This window comes from Calidris pugnax, unplaced genomic scaffold (assembly GCF_001431845.1).
Source record: "Calidris pugnax isolate Ruff unplaced genomic scaffold, ASM143184v1 scaffold1, whole genome shotgun sequence".
Classification (NCBI taxonomy): Eukaryota; Metazoa; Chordata; class Aves; order Charadriiformes; family Scolopacidae; genus Calidris; species Calidris pugnax.
Genome location: NW_015090800.1, coordinates 226,907 through 250,389, shown reverse-complemented (window position 1 = coordinate 250,389; position 23,483 = coordinate 226,907). Strand labels below are relative to the sequence as shown.

Sequence of the window (23,483 nt, the reverse complement as noted above, 5' to 3'; positions counted from 1 at the left end):
GAGGAGGCTCCGGGGAGACCTAATAGCGGCCTTCCAGTACCTGGGGGGGGCCTACAGGAAGGCTGGGGAGAGCCTGTTTAGAAAGGCCTGCAGTGACAGGACGAGGGGCAATGGCTTCAAGCTGGAGGGGAACAGATTTAGACTGGAGATTAGGAGAGGGTTCTTTACTGTGAGGGTGGTGGAGCACTGGAACAGGTTGCCCAGGGAGGTGGTTGAGGCCCCATCCCTGGAGATATTCAAGGAGAGGCTCGATGAGGCCCTGGGCAACCTGGTCTAGTTGGGGGTGTCCCTGCTGACTGCGGGGAGGTCGGACTAGATGGCCTTTGGAGGTCCCTTCCGGCCTGGGCAATTCTATGATTCTATGATTCCTTTCTCTGTGACAGCCACGGGCTTGGCTCAGAGTGGAGGAGGGTTTTCTCTTTCCGTTTGGAAGCTGTGCTGGTACCTCCGCATCTCCAGAGGAGTATTTCTGCGGGGTGAGCTCATACAACCATCTGCCACTTCTGTTAATTGACGAGACTCTTCTCTCCCCTCACCAGGTATTCCGCCAAATATCTCTCCTCTCACCTCCCCGTGCCATTCACCGATTCAGGGGACACCTGCCACGAGTCCTACCGGAAAAACATCCTCCGTGTCATTTCCAGACTCTACAGATACTGACACCAAGCAAGGCTTAAAGCCACACAAAGTCTTAACCTCTACTCAGAGTGCCCCTACCCTGTCAGACCCTATTATCAGCCCCTCTGTCATCTGCAGCAGGTAAGATAGCCATTTGATCTGCGTTGGAATCATTCCATGTTGTCTTCACAAGCAAGCTCTTTTGGCCCACATAGATTTTGTGGTTTGCCGTGGCGTTGTGTGTTAATATTTCACCCTATCCAAGCAGTTCTTAATATGTGAGTCATTGTGTAGCTTGAAGTGCTTTTAAAGGGCGAGACAGTTAGCTCTATTTACAGCTTTCACTCCTCTCAGAGGCACAGTCGGACCCACAAATAAATTATTTGTCAATAACTTGCAGATCCTAAAGCTGGCTTTCAACTTTGTGTTTCTCGTGCCATACCTTTAACACAAACAAGTCACTTTCAGGTCCCAGGCCAGGTCTTTCACAACTGGCACCTCATGTTTGGTAGAAAAATCTGGCTGCTAGGGATTCAAAGCTTCTGGCCTGAAGCACCAACACCACCTGAAGGCTATGTAGTTTTGAGCACTCTCTCAGAAGGAGTGGATCCTACCCTCCCTAGGGCAGAGTCAGGCTATGTAGCACTGGGATTTATTTTTTTTAAATCAGCTACAAGTGAATTCTTCCTGCTACTGAGAGTTACGCAGTTTAATTTCACACTTTAAAGTAGCCCATTATTATTTTACGTAGACCTGCTCTGCAAAATCGGCATTTTGGGAAAAAAAAAAAAAAGTTGTTCTATTTATCTTATGTTAACAGTTGTTAAGTGAGATTACTGGAGTTTGCAATATGTGTCCAGTTCAGAATAGTGGGAAACACTGGTATTTAGAAGCCTGTTCCAGTGCGGTTTTAAGGTTGCCTTACTCATTAGATGTTCCTTACTTTTGGTCACAGTAGTGAGTAATTTGTGATTATTGGCTAGCCAGCAGACAGGACCTCATCTGAGGCCATGTGCTGCCTTAAATGTTACCAAGTTTGACTATCTTTGGAAATAGTTTTTATTTTCTGGCATCAGTCACGTGACTTCAAACGTGTCCCGATACGCTCTGTGCAGGGCTCAGAGGTGGGTGCAAGAAAGGTAAAATTGAGATTGGGAGTTTCCTCAAGGGGGTCAGCCTCACTGAAGTTCAGATTAGTATCCTGAGAGGCTTGTAAGACATAGTTGGCTGAATAGAAACTAAGTGCTTTTCAGAGGTTTTCAAAGGTATTGCAAAACTGAGACTTGCACTGATTCATTTAAAGTGAGCAACATATTACACATAAGACATATGCCATAAATATGCTACTGGCCTATTAAGCTGTGCCTTTATCACTACTTCAACAAAATATTACCACTTTAACTAGTAACAGTTATCGCTGGAAGTCTTCCATTAAGGAAAACAGTTAACAGTTGCATAAAAATGTTAAAAAAAAAAAAAAAGAAAAATCTATGTAAGATTGTTGTAGATAGTAATGATATATATTTTCTTGATATTTGTAGACTTTGATTTCAATCTAATCATTGGTAAAATGCTAATTAGCTTTTATGTGGCTCCTGTCTTATGTGGTTTATGTAGGTTGCATAGCATTTTTAGGCTCTCAATGTTCTTGTTTTCCCATGCTTAGACTGAGTGAGCATTACAATTAGTTACATTGCTGGCATAGACTTTGTTGTTGATAATTTGAAGCGAACACATTATTTAAAATATTATGGTGTAATGACTGCTATTAGAATTGGCACCCACTATTGCTAATAGTCATTGTCCCTTTAACGTCCTTTGAAATGCCATAAGCACAGTCAAATTTCTAGCCATTTCTATGTAGAGATGTCACATGCACTGATACAAGCTGAACAAACAGCACATAAATAATGCACTTATTAGTAATGTAAATACAAAAAAAAAAAGAGTATACAAAAAATCCAAAGAAAACAAAAGAAACCTCTATATTGAAATTAAATAGCTAAGACAAGCCGAGAGAGTTAAATTAGCAAACACTGGAAATAAATCTTTTAATATTTGAGCTTTCACATTGTAGATTTCTAGTCTTCATGATATGCAATCCCTTACATTTACTGCCAAAAATCTGCCTTGCTTCAAAATAATACCATGTCAAGAAATGTCTGCCACCACCAAACCAATCCTTCCCCCAACAACAACAAAAGAGACTTGAAATGAAGTCTTGATGGGTTCAGTGCTTTAAATCAGATCCACCCAGGCAGTGGCACCAAGACAGAAGTTTCACTGTGCTTTTTTTTTTTCACTTAAAAAGCAAAATGTGGTAGGACAGCAGGCTTTGAAAACTGTCCTAAGCAAGAACATATTCTAGGCAATGCTGTTAAAAGAATTTGTAGATAATAATTTTTAATTTTGCTTGATGGATGAGACGGGAATCCTGTGGAACAAATTTTAAACAATCCTGTATTAAGGAGTATATTATAATGCCTGTGCATGAAGGGGATTGAATTAAAGTTGCATGGGCATGTTTACTTCTGACATGGAGCAGGTTTCTACTAGGTAGCGCCATGCTTTTTTTTTAATACAGTGTTTTATGTGGACCATACATATTAAATCACTGTCATTTTGCATATGTTCTGGAAATAAAGAGGTACACCTCTAACGATGCAAAAGCTTTGTAGCATTGTAACCAGTCAAAGCCTCTCTTTCTCTTTTACATTTTGGCTTGTTAGCATTGACATTGTGGAAGCCACAAGGAATGCGGGAGAGAGAAATTAATACTTTTTTTCCATCTTGTTTATAAACCTGAGTGATACAGGATTTATTTGCTTGGCTATGCACAACAAGTATCATTGTATACAGATTTGTATTTTTATTTAAAATTCTTTCGGGAATTCATTATGTGTGCAGGGCTTACTGAGCTCCACAATATGTTTTGGATGACCCAGTCAAAAGCCATCTGGTGTAAGATTTCAGCCGTTTTTATATGGTGAACTTACACTGGTGTAAAGTTTCTAGTACAAAGTTTGACCAAACAAAATAATTTTGTAATAATTGCTTTGCAGAGGCTGTTATATATATGAGATATGCCACAAAATATTGACTCAAACCAAAGAGAGAAATGTTACATCAGGTTCTCATGGACAGACTGGATATAATACTGCTAAACAAGGCTTCAGATTTGTTAAGTTCTCTTGTGTTTTCATGATATATCATTGTTCCTTCAGGTCCTAGACTCAATCATATTGGCACATCGTACTTTGAAATGTTCCAGCGGGTATTGAATCTCACGTTTAGGGCTTAAAGAGAATGACACACAATGATTAAGGTATTTTAATGGAACAGAAGAGCCAGACATTTGCAAAGGCCATGATATTGTGGTCCCTCCCACAGTGGCTTTCTGTTCTGGGAATGATGAAGCAAACTTGGTCTTCTTATTTCATTGCTAAATGTCTGGATGACAGATCACTCCCCTCATGTTCATCCAAAAGGTCCCCTTGGCTCTGGTGTACTTGGTCACTGAAGTAATAGCAAAATATTTAGAGAGTAAAAAAGTCATTAAAAAAGAAAACAAATCAGATAGTGTAGGTTTACTGGTGGCAACACAAATTTAATGGTGGTGGCCAGTTAATCCAAGGTCTTTTTGTATTTTTTGTCTTTTTCCATTCCTGACGTCCAATAAAACTTCAGCTCGCTCTTACAATTTTGTCTGGAGAGTACACTGGCTTATTTTGTCTGGAGAGTACCATGGCTTATACTGCATGACATAATCTTACACTCTCAGCAGGAAATAATTTTGCATAAGACTGTCTAATGTGCATATTTCTTTATATTTTGCATGTTTCTTGATGTATTTCAGCTGTGGCAGACCCTATAACCAAATAGAAGCTGGTGATGGGACACTAGATAGAAATGATGGTACCACACACACCCTGAACAGAACAGGTAATTCTTTGTCCATCAAAAAATCCTCACCCCTTAAAATTCAATAATCATTCAGTGTAAGGGCAGATATGCCTGTCTGTCATAAAAGGAGAACATATGTAGATGAGAGTGTGCAAATTGTCTTTGGGGCTTCTTTCCTTTTCATATGCATAACGTGAAAATACTCATGAAGAATAGAGTTAAAATATAAAGGAAATACAGTTTCCCTCATCTAACCTAGTCAGCTCAAATAACGCTCCTCAAAATTTTTCTCATTCTTCAGTCCCCGATCCCATTTTTTTTTTACACTCTGCAGGGTATATGTTTTAATGCCTTTGGACAGATTGTCCAACTCTGGGCTCAGCCAAGCAGCACATATGTATTATGAGTCAGAGATCCTGTTATTCAGAAGGTCGCAGGATGACTTTGATGCAACCCTTGCTGTTCGCACCACGAGCTTTGTGATTTGTTGTTGTAGACGATCCCGCGCAAGCCACTTCTGACTATGAGACCAACAACAGTGACAGCAGCGATATCGTACAGAACGATGACGAGACAGATTGCTCCAAGGAGCAGACGCGGAAGGGATCCGTCTGTAGGACGTACGCGCCTGAAACCATCATTCTGCATCCCTTGATACCACCTGAGGTAGCTTCTTTAAATTCCACTCACACAGAATCACAGAATCTTCTAGGTTGGAAGGGACCTTAAAGATCATCTTGTCCAACCGTCAACCTAACTGACAAAAATAGACACCCACACAACAAACAAGGAGCATCATCACTAAACCAGACCTCCCAGCACTACATCAACCCATCTTTTGAACACCTCCAGGGATGGGGCCTCAACCACCTCCCTGGGCAGCCCATTCCAATGCCTGAGAACCCTTTCCGTGAAAAATTTTTTCCTAATATCCAGCCTGAACCTCCCCTGGCGTAACTTGAGGCCATTTCCTCTCGTCCTGTTGCCTGTGACTTGAGAGAAGAGACCGACCCCCACCTCTCTACACCCTCCTTTCAGGGAGTTGTAGAGAGCAATAAGGTCTCCCCTCAGCCTCCTTTTCTCCAGGCTGAATAACCCCAGCTCCCTCAGCCTCTCCTCATAAGACTTATTCTCCAGACCCCTCACCATCTTAGTCGCCCTTCTCTGGACCCACTCCAGCACCTCTATGTCTTTTTTATGGTAGGGGGCCCAAAACTGGACACAGTACTCAAGGTGAGGCCTCACCAGTGCAGTATACTGACACTGGGGGGAAAAAACAAAACAAAACCCCACCCTAAAAACCAAACCAACCTAAAACTCCAAAACACCACAGAAAAAGCCCTTAGGGCTGTCTAAAGACTGTGAGTATGGTTTAAGCAGCAATTACAGCAGGCTCCGACTTTGGAGTAGGAGGATTGCTTTGGCAGGGGGTTGGACTAGATGATCTCCAGAGGTCCCTTCCAACCCCATGTGATTCTGTGATTCTGAGATTGACTTTCAAGAATTGAAAGGAACCCTTTAAATGCATGAGAGCTGATAAGCACTGCCCAGCTGTGAAACTCTAGCCATCTATTTTGATGAGTAAATACACGTTTATGGATCTGGCATTAGGCATTTCTGAAATGTTTGGCGTCTGTGTTAGTGTTGCCATTAAAGGGAAGAGATTGGAAGGAAGAGGAATTATCTTCTCAGACTACCAGCTTGATATATAGTCTTCCTGTTCAGCCACTTCAGCTTCTCAGTGGCCTTACAATCTTGGCTAATAGATACAGTGGTCCTTTTTTTGTAAAACAAATTAGCACTTGTCTGAGGGTGCTGCATGATGTTATTGTTGGTGAATGTCATAAGAACATTGCAGTATGGTCAACACCTGCTGACCCTCTCACGACTACTGTATTCAGCTGTAAGCTTGATTGAGATGTAGAGGGAAAGCTTTCTTTAGTTAAATTTTCCACAGCCTGTTGTACAACTGAATTGATTAAGTAGGCATGTGCTCTCGAAAAATGTATTGTAATCTGTTGAATTGGAGTTGGACATGTTGAGAGAAGGCATTTTTCTGGAGATATTTTGGCATTTACTCATCTACAGTTTCTTAATAATAATAAAATTCAAGGAAGTATACAGGGGAAAATGTGAAAGGAGGGACACCGCCCGTCTTTTATTTGCAGATTTTGAAAAACAGGTAGGCTTCAGTTTAAGAAGTACAAGTCTTCACTTGGACTGAGCTCCATTAGCCATTTTAGATTGTAACGAATGGGTCCTCATGTGGAAGTAGAAACTGAATGGTTTTCCCTCTGTACTGGAGCAAATTTTACAATGAAGAAGACAGGCTCCCTTGGAAATGAATGAATGATTCTCATGAATGAACAAATGAATGCGTCTAATGGATAAGTTCAGAGACTGATGTTTCATATACAGGATTTTCTATTCATTCAAGTGAAAACAAATTATAAAGGAGAGTGACTAGCTGCAGGGCTGGTGGAAATGGGGACATCTCCGCTGAGCTAAGTCAAGTACCATCAGCTTATAGATGATGCTAATGTGACTTTAGTTTTTAAGAGCACACATTTTTTGCATGAGATGCTTCACAGAACTAAAATTTCTCTTTATTCTGATTGCTGGCATAGGACAAGCCCGTACTTGCTCCTGAGCCTCTGGTTATGGACAACTTGGATCCCTTGATGGAGCAGCTAAATAGTTGGAACTTCCCAATCTTTGATTTGGTGGAAAAAATCGGAAAGAAATGTGGTCGGATTCTCAGTCAGGTAAGAAGGCTCCAAGGACTGGCTAGATTATTGACAGAGTTACACAAAGTAGCATTAAGACCCATTGTCCTTACCAGCTGGTCATCCATTGAATTGTCATCTCTGCCACCTAATTCAAAGCTGACTCTATGAAATCCGTCTTATTACATTCCTTACATTTAGATTTCTATATTTTTAAATTTAAAAATGTGACAGAAAAAAAACACATACCTGTTTTGCCTGCTGCTTTCTGCCAATGAGCTTACATAAGCCTTTCTGAATATTCACTTATCTGCAGGACGTGCTGCCACCCCTTACCAAGTTCTTTGTGGCAGGATTTCACATGGGGTTCAGCATGGGAGGAGGAAACAGTAAATATCTTCAGTTGATGCAGGCAATACAGAACTTTGGTCCTTTTTTTGTACTGGAGATTTGTCAGGCTGTGCAAGAAAGCAAGGTCTCAGGAAGTGGGGGGTAAAAAATAGTCCCTGCTATTTTCTCTCACCTTTAAAGAGTCAGCACATTGTTAGTAAATTCATGTCATTATTACATAGGGAAGACTAGTTTATTATGAATCAGGATATGAGAGCTTCCTAGTCTTTCTTTCAGCTATCAGTTTTTCATTCTCTCCTTTATGTTGAACGCAGGTACTGACATGGCCTGTCTCTACCCAGCATGATTAATGTCACTTCCATAATCACTTTCTTGGCTGAACTTTCTGCTCTGTTATGCCCCTTTTCCTGGCACACTGACAATTGAGCCCTTTTTTCTTACGGAGGTATTGAGGGTTATTAAACAGGAAAGGCAAGTAATTCTATTTAAGGATGGAAGGGATAAAACCCCAAGAGAATCTGACTGATCTAATATCACTTTACAAGGCTTTATGTAGTGATGAGTGCTGGAAAGAAGAGATTAGGTTAATTGGTATAATGTGGGACAATTAACACCCCCCACAAACACAGAGATTAGTGTGTCAGGCAGATCTCAGTGCAACAAGCTCCAGAGAATGCAGTATCAAATCTTGGTCCCTTGGTGTTTAACTGTTATTCAGCTACATTCAATTATCCAGTGGTGAACCAAGAAAACCACAGCATGAATTCAGATTTATTCTGTGGTCTGCCTTTTATCGTTCCATAGCTTGGCAAGTAACATCTATGTTTAACCAGCTCTCTAGGTTGATTTTAAAGAAATAGGCAAACTATGGTGGCTGGATGTGGATGTCAATATAAATTCAGTGATGAACATTGAGACACTTTTGCACTGGACAATGAGCATGTGATTAAAATGCTCTTTTTAGTGGCATAACCAATGATTTGGGTGAGCCAAAATTGGTTCTGGTTTTACATGGGTACCTCTATAGGTTTTAAGCACTTTACCAAGTTGCATGGAGTTCTGTACCTCTCAGGACAATTCCCCTGTGCCTCCCTCAATTCACACTAAAGCTCCACACCCTGTTTCCCAACATCTGCTTTTTTGCACAGGTTCTGAGCACATTATCCATTTTGCAGTGCCACAAAATGAGGCCTGTGAAATAAAATAGTGATGCTTTAATAAATAATGTTTGTGATCAAAATTCAACATTTTCTCTATCAGCTGTTCGTAGTAACTCCCACTCCCTAAGAGCAGAATGCAGCAAGCTCAACCTTGTTCATAAAATAAAGATAATTCCTTTACTTTTTTCCTCCATCTGCTCATATGTCCCTAATAAAATTATTTTCAGAAATAAGAGAACTAAAATAAATAAATCTTTTTCTCCAGCTGAAAGTATCATCTTTTTCTTGTATAATTTTAAAATCCTGGGATATTATAAACAAAGGAAAACAAAAGCTCTAATGATTCATTCTCTGTATTTTCCGTTAAATGGACTCATCCATTAAAATAAGTAAATTAACAAGCTGAATTAACTATGTTTGCCTTGCTGGGTTAAATTTATGAGATGGAACAAAGCAGAGTTGACACGTGCCTCTAGGGAAGCGTTCAGTCTAGAAAGCAAATGCTGGCTTAGCATCTTTGAAGCTGCTTGAGATGTCTGTTTCTTCTTTTTGGAATTTTAAATTGATTTAGACATATAAAAAGATCCCAAACCAGTCAGCGTCCATAAAAGCATCTGTGCAAAATATAGTGGCAAGCACTCTAAATGTGACACTAAAAAATATGCATGATAGGGATTAGAGAGGAATTTGCATAGCAGTCTCATTTCAGAAGGGAACAGCAAAGCTCTCCAACTGAGTTGATGCTCCACAACAGGCTATAAAGTTAGGTAATGTCTTCAGTCACACGTAACACCCTTCTTACAGCTCCTATAAAACTAAAACTCGTGGAAGAGCAACTCATTCTCTTTGGAAAGCAAATAAAGTGAAAAAGAACAGGCTGAAGTCAAGGTTTCTCTCTAGCTTTTATTCCTGGGCCCATAGAGGTGAGGAAAGCCAAGCTCTTGATACATGAGCAGCGTGGAGGTGGGGTGGCATCGTTGCAGTGAATGTGAGTTCGACCCTGGGTAGCAGTGCCAAGAAGGATGTTGGGTCATCTCATCAATATGCAATACTTCTGGAGAAGGAAAATTGGAGGAATTCGGGAAATCAGTCCTTGGGGGACGGGATATTCCCAGGATCATCACAACAGCCCTTGTGGGGAGTCATGTTTGTCAGAGCCGGAAGGGGGAGGAAGGATTTTAACAGACAGTAGTCTTTACAAATGGTTGAAGCAAAGCATAAACAAAATTGCAGTATCTTTTTTTTTTTTTTTTGGGGGGGGGCGCGGAATTGATTTGATTGTTTGTTTGTTTTAAACGAAACAATTTGGTTATTTGACTTTCTGGAAGACATCGATGCCCTTTTTTCCTCTTTGTGAGCTGCCCTTACCCCTTCCTCCTCCCCGTTTGTTAAGAAAAAGGAAGAAAACATTACAGAAATGTCTACGTGTCTTGCTTGGCTGTTTATGCTTTCTAATGATCGCAGAGAATAATACCATTTTACTGCAAGCATTGGGGAACAGCTGTCATTCATTTCCATCAACTGCTGTGGAATTCCACTTCTCTCATCACCCCCAACCCAAGGAGGAAAAACATGTTTTTATAGCATGCTTAATTGAAGATACCTGTCCAGTATTGGTAGTGTAGACCAGTAAGGTTTGGTTCTGCAGAATAGTATTTGTTTATGCTTCTTCTTTTTATCTGTGGATATTTTGCTGGAAATATGAAGCTGACCATTCAGCGATCTAAGATGAGAGTGTGAAATACTTCATCTCTCCGTAGCTGAAAGAAATCAGCTGAAATCCTAGCTGATTTACTGATTTACTGTGATTCCAGATAGATAACAGAATTCTATGTAGCTTCTAATCCTATGCATAAAGTCAGTCTCTTCTCTCTGCCTCAGTACAGGAGGATCTCATGGGGTTTTCAGAGAGTAAAAGTTTTGGCTTCTACAGGCTTTACCTTTTACTCTAAGCTCATGTCTTCCAGAGCACCATAATTCAGCAGGCCTTATCTCCTTTGCTATGAAGAACTTTTCACATTATGGCCAACAGCCACGGCCATAAAGAGAAATTACCACCAGCAGTGATTTTTCTGACTGCATTGCTAGTGGCACTTACACAGTTATGGTAGGAACAGAAGTAACAGATGGGGCCACCAGTAGAAGAACCCCAACCGTCAGATATGTGTCGTTAGAGGGACATCCTGGACGGTGTCAGACACCACACTCGACCTGTCTCTGCATCATCTCAGCCTGTTGCAATGCTTTGCCAGAGAGTTTAGCTCACATGCAGATTTTTCCTGGTAGGGAATGACTAAGAGGTGGGGCGGGGATCATTAAGCCTGCAAATTTATATCCTTTTTTGTTATTCTTATTGTAAAAACCCACAGTTGCAGAACATTTGAAGTTTCTGCTTATTAAACTTTAGGTGCAAATCACAAATCCCAATTCACATGCACAATATACAGAAAGAAATAGGTGTGGATAGCTGTTTGATTTACATTCAGGTATAAAACACGAACCATAATTTGTAACAATTTCTTATCAGAATAGCACTCATCATTCCAAACGTGTCAAATTGCTTAGCTCTAGGCAGATTATTACCAGACAGATGGCATCAAAAGGACAGAATTTAGCTAACAGCAGTAAATAAATAAAGAAGCTGAAAGGCTTTAGGGTCCAATTTGTGAAATAAGTGAAAAGGTCAGGCAGTAATTTTACTATGTCCAGTATGTCAAATTCAAACTTGTCCTCAAAAGTGTCCGTTTTGCAGCAGCTGCTGCATTTCTGAGCAGTCGTCTCTCCTGAATACCTCCCAACTCATCCGTCACGTTCTTGCCTCCAATATATCCTCTTCTGGATGTCTACAGTCATCTTTCCATACAGGAACACTTGGAGCAGCTCTGCTTCCTAAACCGCTTGGTGCCTCCAAAATCCTGTCAAAGTCACTTGTGCCATTTCATTTCCAAAATGAGGGAAAGGAGATAATGCATAAGATCCGAAAGGTTCTGTCCTTTGGTGATTCCTTCACTCGTTCCCCCTTTTTCTGGGAAGTGATTTGATTCATGAATGCTCCTTGGAGAAGTTCTGTGGGACCTCTGGGTGTCTTCCTTAACGTGTGTATGTTTCTGAGGTGCTTGCAGAATTTGGGGGATACATAGACCTGAAAGGAAGAAGACATCTGGAAGGATATAATGAAGAAGTGGGGAGGACTGTTGAGTACTAATAGCTTGTCTGTTTGGCTACATAACCATATCCACGTGGAAATGCAAGTAGCTGCAGCTATAGGTGGGTCAAACATACTTGAGAAAACACTACCAGGAAAGCAGGTTTTCATGGAGTAATTTGACAATGGTTTTTTATATCTAATTTTTAGATTTTTTTACTGGTCTATTTAGCAGGATGGTGGTTTTGTTTTTTTCAGGTATCATACAGGCTTTTTGAAGACATGGGGCTGTTTGAGACTTTCAAGATTCCAGTGAGGGAATTTATGAACTACTTTCATGCCTTGGAATGTGGATACCGAGAGATACCTTGTAAGTAAAAATTCCCAGCAGATAACGGTGCTGCTCTAAAGTGTTGGCTATTTTCCACTCACTTTCTTATTGAAGCTTTTCTTCTCTCATTATAGCAGCTCCTTTTCTCTTCAGCTACATCATTAACAAATGGATGGCTCTCTAGTCAGAGGCTGGTGTTGAACCACAACCTCAACTTGTCTTTTTTTCATTGAGCTTAACATCTCATGTTGTTTCATATAATAATAGTTCATGGCAAATTCTGTGCAAGCCTGAAACCATATAAAGCTACTGTAAGTACAAGGAACTGTTTCTTGATGATGCAAGTACACGCCAGTGCCCCAGCTGGAGGTTACTGAATCCATGGAGGTTGGATTTTTACACAGTAGCAGTGCAATGCTACCAAAGGAGATGAGCCCTGTGAAAAGAAAAAAGTATGCCAAGTAGATGAGTGCATCCTCTTCTTCTGCATGTAGAGATTGGCTGGTGTTTTTCAGTGTGAATCATTTACACACTGAAAAACCTGCTTTCAGACATCCCCAAAGTATTAATACAAATCCAATTTACCAAAGCGCTTCAACTGCAGAAGACTTTTTTTTAATTTTTTTTTTTCCAGGAGGAGGGAGCAAATTATTATCTCTTTTATCTGGCAGATAACCCTTGTGTGGAGGATTATAGTGCACCCTGTTTTCTCCCACCTCCACGAAAAATGCCTGAGATGTTGGTTTAGTAAGTCATGTAGTCCTTCTCTCAAACATTAAATATCAATTGAAACAACTATAGTAGGAAAGCTACTTCAAAATGCCTTCCAGCCAGGCAGTTTGGACTCTATTCTGTGAAAATGAGAGACCAAATTTCAAGTCTTTCCTTGGTTTGAATCTGACCAGGGATTTCAAGCAGCAGATTACAGCCTGAGGGGGCTAGATGTGGATGTCCCACAGTCTGTCCATCCTTCTGGAGATATTCCCCATTTTTCAAAACACTTAACTATTCCTAGAGTCTAAGGAATTTTTGTGACTCTAATCCTTCATTTCCTTGTTTTTTCTTATGTGTGTTTCATTTTAATAAAGTGGAATATTTTGTCCAGCACAGAATTAAATTACCTCCAGTTTTTCCTTTCAGTGAAGGGGGAAAAACCGGAACAACTCGTCTGGACTTAACCACTTTTTTTCTATTACCTCCAGTTTTTCCTTTCAGTGAAGGGGTAAAAACCGGAACAACTCGTCTGGAGTTAACCACTTTTTTCTTCTGGTTGCTGAACTGAAAAAATGGGTTATTCACACAAAACTAATGGTGACTATCCCAGTTGGATTAAATCAGTGCAAGTTTCACAAGGGGCTCATCCCAGCTATGGGTTATTCACACAAAACTAATGGTGACTTTACCAGTTGGATTAAATCAGCCCCCTTCACAAGGGGCTCATCCCAGCTTAACTCTTGAGAAAAGCAATAGATGGCCTATGCAGGGCTGTCCTCCAGGTTTTGCGTGAGATTAGTGTCTCCAGAAAGATGTTCTTAGTACTTTGAGGAATGCAGGGGAGAGGAAACTCAGAACTTCAGCTAGCAGTCACTAACAGGTTTGAGGAATGCAGGGGAGAGGAAACTCAGATCGTCTAGCAGTCACTAACAGCATCTGACCAGGGATTTCAAGCAGCAGATTACAGCCTGAGGGGGCTAGATGTGGATGTCCCACAGTCTGTCCATCCTTCTGGAGATATTCCCCACTTAACTATTCATAGAGTCTAAGGAATTTTTGTGAATCTAATCCTTCATTTCCTTGTTTTTTTCTTATGTGTGTTTCATTTTAATAAAGTGGAATATTTTGTCCAGCACAGAATTAAATTACCTCCAGTTTTTCCTTTCAGTGAAGGGGTAAAAACCGGAACAACTCGTCTGGAGTTAACCACTTTTTTCTTCTGGTTGCTGAACTGAAAAAATGGGTTATTCACACAAAACTAATGGTGACTATCCCAGTTGGATTAAATCAGTGCAAGTTTCACAAGGGGCTCATCCCAGCTTTAACTCTTGAGAAAAGCAATAGATGGCCTATGCAGGGCTGTCCTCCAGGTTTTGCGTGAGATTAGTGTCTCCAGAAAGATGTTCTTAGTACTTTGAGGAATGCAGGGGAGAGGAAACTCAGAACTTCAGCTAGCAGTCACTAACAGGTATTTAAAGGGAGGGTCACAGGGAAGACAAAGGAGAGCAAAAGAGGAGAGTGAGGGGTAAATACAGGGGCCAAGTGGCATGACATTATGGCGCATTCTCCATCCCAGATCTTCTCCTTCCTTCCTCTTCTCCCATAGAAGGAGTGGCCTTAGTGTGAAGTTCAACTTCAGTTCTGAGAAACTAGAAAGAGTCCAGCGAAGGGCAACAAAGATGATTCAAGGATTGGAGCATCTCCCTTATGAGGAGAGACTGAGAGAGCTGGGACTCTTTAGTCTGGAGAAGAGAAGGCTAAAAGTATCTCAAGGGAGGCTGGAAGGAGGAGGGAGCCAGACTCTTTTCAGTGGTTCCCAGTGAGAGGACGAGGGGCAACGGGCACAAGTTGGAACAGAAGAGGTTCCACTCAAATATGAGGAGAAACTTCTTCACAGTGAGGGTGACAGAGCCCTGGAACAGGCTGCCCAGGGAGGTTGTGGAGTCCCCTTCTTTGGAGATTTTCAAGACCCACCTGGATGCTCCTGAGTAACATGCTCTAGCTCTAGGCAATCCTGCTTCAGCAGGGAAGTTGGACTAGATGATCTCTATGGTCCCTTCCAACTCTAGAAATTCAGTGAAATTCAGTGAAACCCTCCACACTGCCTATCTTTAGGATGCAGTAAGATTAAAACCAGGTTGCTTACACGTTTTGCTGCCAGTCCCTTCTGCTCCTCCAGAGTACAGATGTTTCACCTCTAATGAAATCCAGACAAATTTACACTACTGCTTCTTAGAGCAGGCTGCTGGCTTGTGGGTTGATAATTTTTCCTGAAGAGCGTTACATATAGTGTCCAGCATTATCTTGATTCTTGACCATTATCTTCTTAATATAACCTACTTCTTTGCCTGTTCCCATTAAGCCTGTTCCAGCAGTTGGTTGGCTGGATGATTGGCTTTACCAATTGGCACCTTCAACTAGGATGACTGGTTGCTTCAAGAAGTAGCCGGTTACTGTGAGTTTTACAGATGAGGGTGACCCAGCAGTCATTTTGTGCATTTTTGTACTTGGTCCTCTGAAATGCGTCTTTCCAGAACTGCAGCAGCAGCAGTGCAGCCACAGGTTGCCATTTGGATTAGCAGATTTCTTTGTGTTTAGCTAGTCAACAGTAGAAGATACCTGTACTTTGCCCAAAATTGGCCTGAATCACAAGCTGAAATGCTTGTTTTTCAGTGGTTTAATGCCAGATGTAAGCTTGGCTCCTGGTGCAGCAAAAGCATTACCCCTCCTCCAGCATCAGGGTTGCTTTTTACTAGCCTATGTTTAAATGGTGCTTTGTGCTGAGCTAGTGTGAAATTCTTTTTCGACCAGTTGTGTTGATTTTGGGATAGTTTATCTGGCCTTGAAGGATTTGCTGGGATGAGCCTTGGGGTGACTTTTGTCTCTTATTTCTGCAAAGAGAGCTTGTAGTAAACCAGATTGCAGGATCCAGGGCCAGAAAAACTGCAGGAAGAGCCTGTGCAGTATTCATATATCCCAAGTTTGAATTTTTTTGCAGTGCAGATGCTAGCATGGCACCTAAGCTTGCTCAAGTAGAGTCGGGTAAGCGTTACCTGCCTTGTTTTTAGAAGTGAGGTGAAATCCAGCTGCTGAAGTGGATGAGATTTGCCCACAGGTTTCATTTGAATCAGAGGTGAGCAGTGCATGTTCACCTGATGGCATTTAACTAGCCAAAGGCAACCGCTGCAATAAAGGATTGGAGCTGGCGGCATAGGTCAGGCTCCTTGTTTAACCCTTCCTTTGCAGCGTTGCCTACGTTGCAGATCCCACAGCTTCTCTGCTGTTTTCTCTTTCTTGACTGGTGTGAGACATACCACTGAACTTCAGTAAAAGAAAACACGATCATTTACAGAATACAGCTGTTTTTCAGGCTTGTGATGTTTGATTTGTTAACTGCCACACGGTACCCACTAGATGGTGCTGACTTCCCTCTCGCCGAAATTATCTTTCATGTTTAACAGCAGGCTCTTTTGCTTCCTATCACAGATCACAACCGCATCCATGCAACTGATGTCCTACATGCTGTTTGGTACCTTACGACTCAGCCCATCCCAGGACTCCCAACCGTCATTAATGATCACGGCTCAGCCAGCGATTCAGGTATATTTCAATGTGCAAGTACACGTATGTTGTATTTTTAAACCCTTTTGTGGTGAAACTTGCTGGAAGAAAGCCAACAATTGAGGGTTGCGTGCAGGGCTCGTTACTATATAGGCTTTTAAGTTCAGCAGCACTGTTGGGTGTTGAAGGTGTTAAGGTAATGTTGGTGTAACTTTGAAGAGAATGGAAATGATCCTCCAAAACCTAAAGCTTTACATGTAACGATGTGTGAATGCGAGCCTTTGTGGTCACCCTAATAACAGATGTTTGTTACCATTAGATTTTTACAATACCTTTTTTTTTTTTTTTTTTTCCTAGGAAACTGTATTAGCCATGCACCGCTCCAGAAGTAGTGTAGACTTTTAAATCCTCAAACCCTGCATTGTTTTGCTATTACAAAACCACTGGGGCATGCAGGTGGTGCCATGGACTTCCAACTGCACTTCCGCCATTTGGGAAACTCTTTGGGGTGTTTTGGTGGGGTGGGAAACATTTTTATTCCTGGAAAATTTTATTAGCAAGGGTTGTGGGATGCTTTTTAGGTGAGGTGAAGTGGGTGGAATGAAAGGCGTTGAGTTTGGGGGCTGTTTGGTGATTGTTGTCTGAAGGGCATTATTCAACTGCATGTTAAGATCCATTCAAGTTGATTGAATTAGCAAAGCATCTCTCTCAGTATCTACCCCTGATGGGCATTTTAAAGCTGCTTCAAAAAGATGCTATTAAGAGGATTATCAGTTCCAATCCAAAGTCTAGACCTTTGGATTGGAAAACATGCACCATAATTGAATTAATAGATGCTAGTCTGTGGCTTTAAGGACTGTTAGTGTCTCATAGACTGATCTATACAGTGAAGCAATTAGAGGAAGGAGTGGGAAGATCGAGTTACCCACAAAAAAATTGTGAAATGCTAGAAATTTACATACTTGGAGCACAGGCTCTGTTGGCTGGCTGGAAGATCCCCGGGTGGGATCAGAATTTGTTCCTTTCCAATTGTGTGCCTTATTGTGCTGGATCCTGTGCACAGCATCAGAAAGCCTTGAGGCAGGATGTGGTTACTTTTCTGTTATGTATTTTAAATTTGCTCTTTCTCTTCCTGCTTTGTTCCTTCTATCTTTTAGTAAGTCACCGAAAAAGTACTAAGGATTTTTTTTATTTTTTTTTTTCTTCCTGCTTTGTTCCTTCTATCTTTTAGTACGTCACTGAAAAAGTACTAAGGATTTTTTTTTTTTTTAAATTTCTTTATTTCTCCTCAGATTCTGACAGTGGAATCACTCATGGCCATATGGGTTATGTGTTTTCGAAGACATACACACCTACAGATGACAGCTATGGATGCCTAGCTGGCAACATCCCTGCCCTTGAATTGATGGCTCTTTATGTAGCTGCAGCCATGCATGATTATGATCATCCAGGAAGGACCAATGCCTTTTTGGTAGCAACGAGCGCTCCTCAGGTAAAATAAATCTCAGGCAGCGTTGCTGTTAAGTTTGGAAGGTCTTTGGTAACAGCTTCTCCTTGCCAGTGGTGCCTGTAGCTTCCATTAAGCACAAGTCTACCAAATATTTTGAAGCAGCTTATCAATGTGACAGAAATAATCACTTCACTTGGGGGTTACTGGTGAGAATCTTCTCACACACCCTCTCCACTCTCAGGTAGTGGAGCTGATAAGAAAGGTACTGATAAAATGTCTCAGTGAAGGAGAAGCTCATGCTCTGCCAATTGATGGAGAATCTGTAACTGTGAAATAAGGGAAGAATTACTCTACCAAGTAAGGCACAGAAAGATTAAAATAAAATAAAAAAAACACCTGTATAGTTGACAGTGCACCGTGCAAGTGAATTTGTGCATGATCATAACATATTTTGAGTTGTTTCTATAGAATATGAGTAGCTGCAGTCTTTTGTGAATGGATTTTTACACTCTGGGGCATGATAGGCGGGGTGTAGAAAATAGTCTCAGTTTTATAAATGAAGAATTTAGACTTACCTAAAATTATACAGAAGTTACTGCCAGCGCTGGGAGTTGAATTCAGCAATTCTGAGTTACTGTTCATTGGCTTAATTATGAGATCCTCTTTCCTTACTTTACATAGCTGACCTGCCTGGCTTCAGCATACTATGCTGAAAAGATATTTCTGTGGACAAGGAAAGAAATAAAGATAGCTTAATGTTGAGAAGGGATGCAGAAACTCTAGATTTACTCCCCAGTTTGGATCCAGACTTCCTCTCTCACCAAGACCAAGTCACCTGAGCTTGCTCTGTATCAGTTTCTGTCTATAAACTGATAGTAATACTTCTCATCCTTGCAACATCTTTGTGTGATTGAGAACTTTGGTACTCTGGCCAGGTAAATAGATTGACAGAAAATGTATGCTATACTTAAATCTAATTTTAAGAAATTTTTGCTGTAGCTTTGTGGTTGTAAAAATCAACAAAGGAAGTTAGATGATGAGCTTGCTCTGTATCAGTTTCTGTCTATAAACTGATAGTAATACTTCTCATCCTTGCAACATCTTTGTGTGATTGAGAACTTTGATACTCTGGCCAGGTAAATAGGTTGACAGAAAATGTATGCTATACTTAAATCTAATTTTAAGAAATTTTTGCTGTAGCTTTGTGGTTGTAAAAATCAACAAAGGAATGGTTAGCCTTAACGTATTGTCTCTAGTCTGAAAATAAATTAATGGGAAAAATTCAAATTATTCTTGTTACGCTTTGGGGTTTTGGTTTGGTTTTTTAAATCCGATATCACCTGAAATTTGCAGAACTTGTATTTGGCATATGGAGTTTTTTTCTTCTTTTTCGTGACTAGCTTCCAGTAATGATAAAGTGCTGTTGTATTAAAAATCTGCTTTCAGGAGTCAGGCCTGGGTAGCAGAACATATCTATCTCAAATGTTTACTGTGCAGGAAGGCAAGAAGGGCTGAAAAGCTGAGTTGCTTCAGCAACCTGTTCTATGGGGTAAAGAATAGATTCTATACTTTAGGATAGGGTTGAATTTTTTCAGTTATAGATGACAGAAAAATGAAATTGACATGAAAAGCCACTGGAACGTATGTGTATATGTTTGTGTAAAAACTTAGAAAATTTGTATCTGTTTTACATAGAAGCATATTTCCAAAAGCTTTTCTTTCCATAAACCAAATTGTCAAAAGACTAAATGCTGCTGAAATGGAGAGATTTCCTGGGTGATTGTTGTCCCCTAAAGTCCATTTTCTGTATCTTTCTTTAGTTTCTGAATGGAATTGCCATCACTGTGAGAGTTATGGTTCATCTTGTGGTAAAGATTTAACCCATTTTGGATTGAGAAATCTGTCAGGTTGAGTGTGTGTTGTCAGGTTGCAAACTGGAATTTCACTTGTTTCTGTGTTTGGAATAGTCCAATATGGACAGAATTGCCAGGTGCAAACACCAAAGACAATAATCCCCATTAAGTCAAGTTAGTTCCGAGAAACTGGGAAGCACACACTTATGCCATTTTAGTCATTAGTTTGTGGCCTGAAACAGAATAATCTATTGTCAGATGCAGTTTAGTCAGGAACCAAAGACCCTTAAGCATGAAAGACCCAGATTTTCCAAATTAATCTTCCAATAAATCTTCAGCGTCACAATTCAGGTGTCTCTTATTTAAGTCCTGCCAAAATCACGTCTTCAAACCTCAGGAGGTTCTTAAAAAAAAAAAAACCAAAAAAAACCCCAAATTCACCAAACCTGAACCTCCTTCATGCATCATCCCCACGTCAATCTCATTCCTGCGTTGCAGTGTTTCTTTTGCTAAGGAGTTCCTCAGCTTTCAGCTGCCCACATTCCTTTCACAGGCAGTGCTGTACAACGACCGCTCCGTCCTGGAGAACCACCACGCCGCCGCTGCCTGGAACCTCTTCATGTCGAGGCCAGAGTACAACTTCCTGGTCAACCTCGACCACGTGGAGTTCAAGCATTTCCGCTTCCTCGTCATTGAGGCAATTTTGGCTACTGACCTGAAGAAACACTTCGATTTCGTTGCCAAATTCAATGCCAAGGTAAGAAGATTGGGTCAGGTTTCTGGTGGATGGGTGGAAAAGATTGTGGGGCTTGGTAGCATCACAGTGAAAAGACCAGAAAGGCTACTGTGTCTCTCTTTTTTCTGAATGTCATTTTGCTTGCTGTAAAACATTCTGTTGAATAGTAATCTGTTGCTTCTGTTATTTTTTATTTAGTTAAATTTAGTGGCACAGCTTCTTATATACATTTAGTTCTTTCAGGAACTGGTCTAAGGCTAAGGATATTATGGAGTATTTGAATGCAAATTCCATTTATATTCTACTTTTCAACATTGTTTTCTTGTTCACTGGCACTTTAGAGCTATTAACACAGCACTCAGGAAAAAAAAATCGAAGATGCTACCAACTTTTCATAATGGCTAACTACTTAACGTGAATTTTTATTGGTTTAATTGTACTGTTTTATTAGCAAAGCACGGAAATAATGAAAAATTTGATATTTTAATTTCAAGTACAAGGAAAGAATGATCATCTCTCCTACTTTATTTCAAATGGCTGAACTCCAGAGGGAGGTAAATAAAGATCTTTCTTGAACGTTCCATTCAGTGAGCACAAAATTAGAACCGTGGGAAATCATTCAGAAAAATTATTGTCCAATTTCAACCTAATTTATTAGCAATCACCACCTATCAAGTTAGTTTAATAAACTCCATCATCTATCAAAGCTGTTGGAATATTACCTAGATGATGCCTGCCTTGGAGCTGTTACTGCCTTCTTGTTCCTTGTGAGAAACACACCAAGCACAGTGTCTCTTGTCCAGGACCAAGACCTCCTAGCTGTTTTGACAACATAGATAAAATGTTTTCTTGTGGTACTGCTTAGCATGGACCTGTATCTTGAAGTTTTGAAGCTTCCAGATGTAGGTTTTGATTTCCATTTCCCAGTAACATCTCTCTCTTTGTTAGGCTTTAAGAAGCTGTAAAGAAAGGCCTGTAGATCTGTAAAAGTCTGAGCTCTTTCTACACCCTTGCTAGGCATGTTCCAAAACCTCTGGTAGTATCAGGGAGATTTCTTTAGGTCTCAATTTTAAACTCCGGGATCATTTTCACCTGTCTAATTTCCTCTTAAAGTATTGAACAGCATTGGCAGATCCTCATCCTTCAGGGCTATGATGACAATGAAACATGGGGAATTTAGACTGACTGAATACATCCTTTGAATTTGACAGTTTGGACAAAACCCTTTCACTTCTGTGAATACCAGTAAGGAATGAAAACAGCCGGGCTAAACCAGTGATTACTGTGGCTTTGTCACAGAGATTTACTGTCTTAACTGTGGAAGAGGACAAGCTTGACCAAAATACTAGGCGTAAATTGTGGCTATTGAAAACTAAATTTGTCTTAAATCAGGCTGGACAACAGTAGGTGTAACTACTGCTGTAACCAAACAAGGTGATACCTGATACACTGCAGATAAATAGAACAGCCTGATGTGTCATGTCCTGCCAGCTTGCTATAGATTTTTAAGGATATTTGCTAACCTCCTCCTCTCTCCTTATTTCTTGAATAGTCAAATGGTCATGCATGGAATAAAAAGTGGAGGAGAATGTGAACATATTAACCAGGGCTTGTGGCTGAGCCTGGCTTTTCCAGAGTAATCACTGCCTTAAAAAGAGATTATTTATGTTTGGTTGGCAAAAACTCTTTTGTACCAGACCAGTGGTCTCAAAGAGTATACCTGGCATGTTTGTATATGGGGGGAGGTGCCATAACTGATAAGTGATCACATTTTTAATTAGGTTGTGGAACTGTATGTATATGGGGGGAGGTGCCATAACTGATAAAATTAGCTCTAAGTGATCACATTTTTAATTGGGTTGTGGAACTGTGGTTTAGTATATTGAGGCTACAGTCAGAGAGACCCTTCTGTACAGAAATCAGTGTAAACACAAGTAATGTAAGCATCCTCTCACCAGAAAACTTGCAGCCTGGAAAGTCCTAACAAGAAATAATGAAGGAAGCTCACTATCTGACACATATTAATGCATTGGAGCACTTGCTGTACCTCTGACATTAGTTATGTTAGTTCATGTATACCAAAAGCAAAGCTCACACCACGTGGGCACACTGCTCTGTGAGGCAGGGGACCTGCTGACAGAGGACATGGAAGTTTCATCTAGTTTCATCATAGCACAACAACTTTCTATCCATTTTTCAACTATTGCGAGCTTGGCAATTGAATCTGTGTTTCAAGGAGGGATTTGAAAATTAAATGGACAGTAGAAGACAGCCCTTCCCACGCTAGGACATATTCTAGGAGAAAAGGCTGAGAGGTTGGTATCGCTGACCATTTAGAAGTGTAAAAGGCCAAATGCTTTCTCAGCCTCAGTCTTTGAGGCTAAGACCTTGCTCCAGTAATCCCAGGCCCTTTTGCTGTGAGAGAAGGTCTGAAGTGGTGAAAACTTTTCCTCAGTGAATGGCATCAGGTTAGGGAGCACTCAAAGAAACTGGACATACACAGGTCTGTGGGAGTTGATGGGGTGAAGCCACGTGTATAAATACCTGATGGGAGGACTAAAGCAGATGGAGACAAACTGTTCTCAGTGGTGTCCACTGATAGGACAAGAGACAATGAGCACAAGCTGAAATACAGGAATCCCGATTTAAAAATAAGAAATGACATGTTTACTGTGATAAGGGTTGTACAGTGGAAAAGGTTGCCCAGAGAGGTTGTGGAGTTTCCCTCCTTGGAGATATTCAAAACTGAACTGGACATGATCCTGAGCAGCCTGCTCTAGCTGGCCCTGCCTTGAGCAGAGGGGTTGGACTAGGTCATGTCTAAAGGTGCCTTTCACAGAATCACAGAATCGTGGTGGTTGGAAGGGACCTCAGAGATCATCGAGTCCAACCACAAAAAAAACCAAAAAAACAAAAAAAACACCACCAAAAAAAA

General features: G+C 40.8%; 1 protein-coding gene across 1 annotated transcript in view; it reads left to right on the top strand.

The window, feature by feature from the left end:
* The window catches only part of PDE3A (phosphodiesterase 3A), a 108,169-nt gene that overhangs the window by 71,730 nt on the left and 12,956 nt on the right, over positions 1-23,483 (top strand). The window contains exons 5-12 of the mRNA XM_014937481.1: positions 540-759; positions 4,475-4,560; positions 5,018-5,187; positions 7,149-7,286; positions 12,162-12,273; positions 16,435-16,548; positions 17,802-18,001; positions 20,366-20,569. Coding sequence (XP_014792967.1) covers positions 540-759; positions 4,475-4,560; positions 5,018-5,187; positions 7,149-7,286; positions 12,162-12,273; positions 16,435-16,548; positions 17,802-18,001; positions 20,366-20,569 — 1,244 coding nt within the window. The remainder of the gene's footprint in view (positions 1-539; positions 760-4,474; positions 4,561-5,017; positions 5,188-7,148; positions 7,287-12,161; positions 12,274-16,434; positions 16,549-17,801; positions 18,002-20,365; positions 20,570-23,483) is intronic.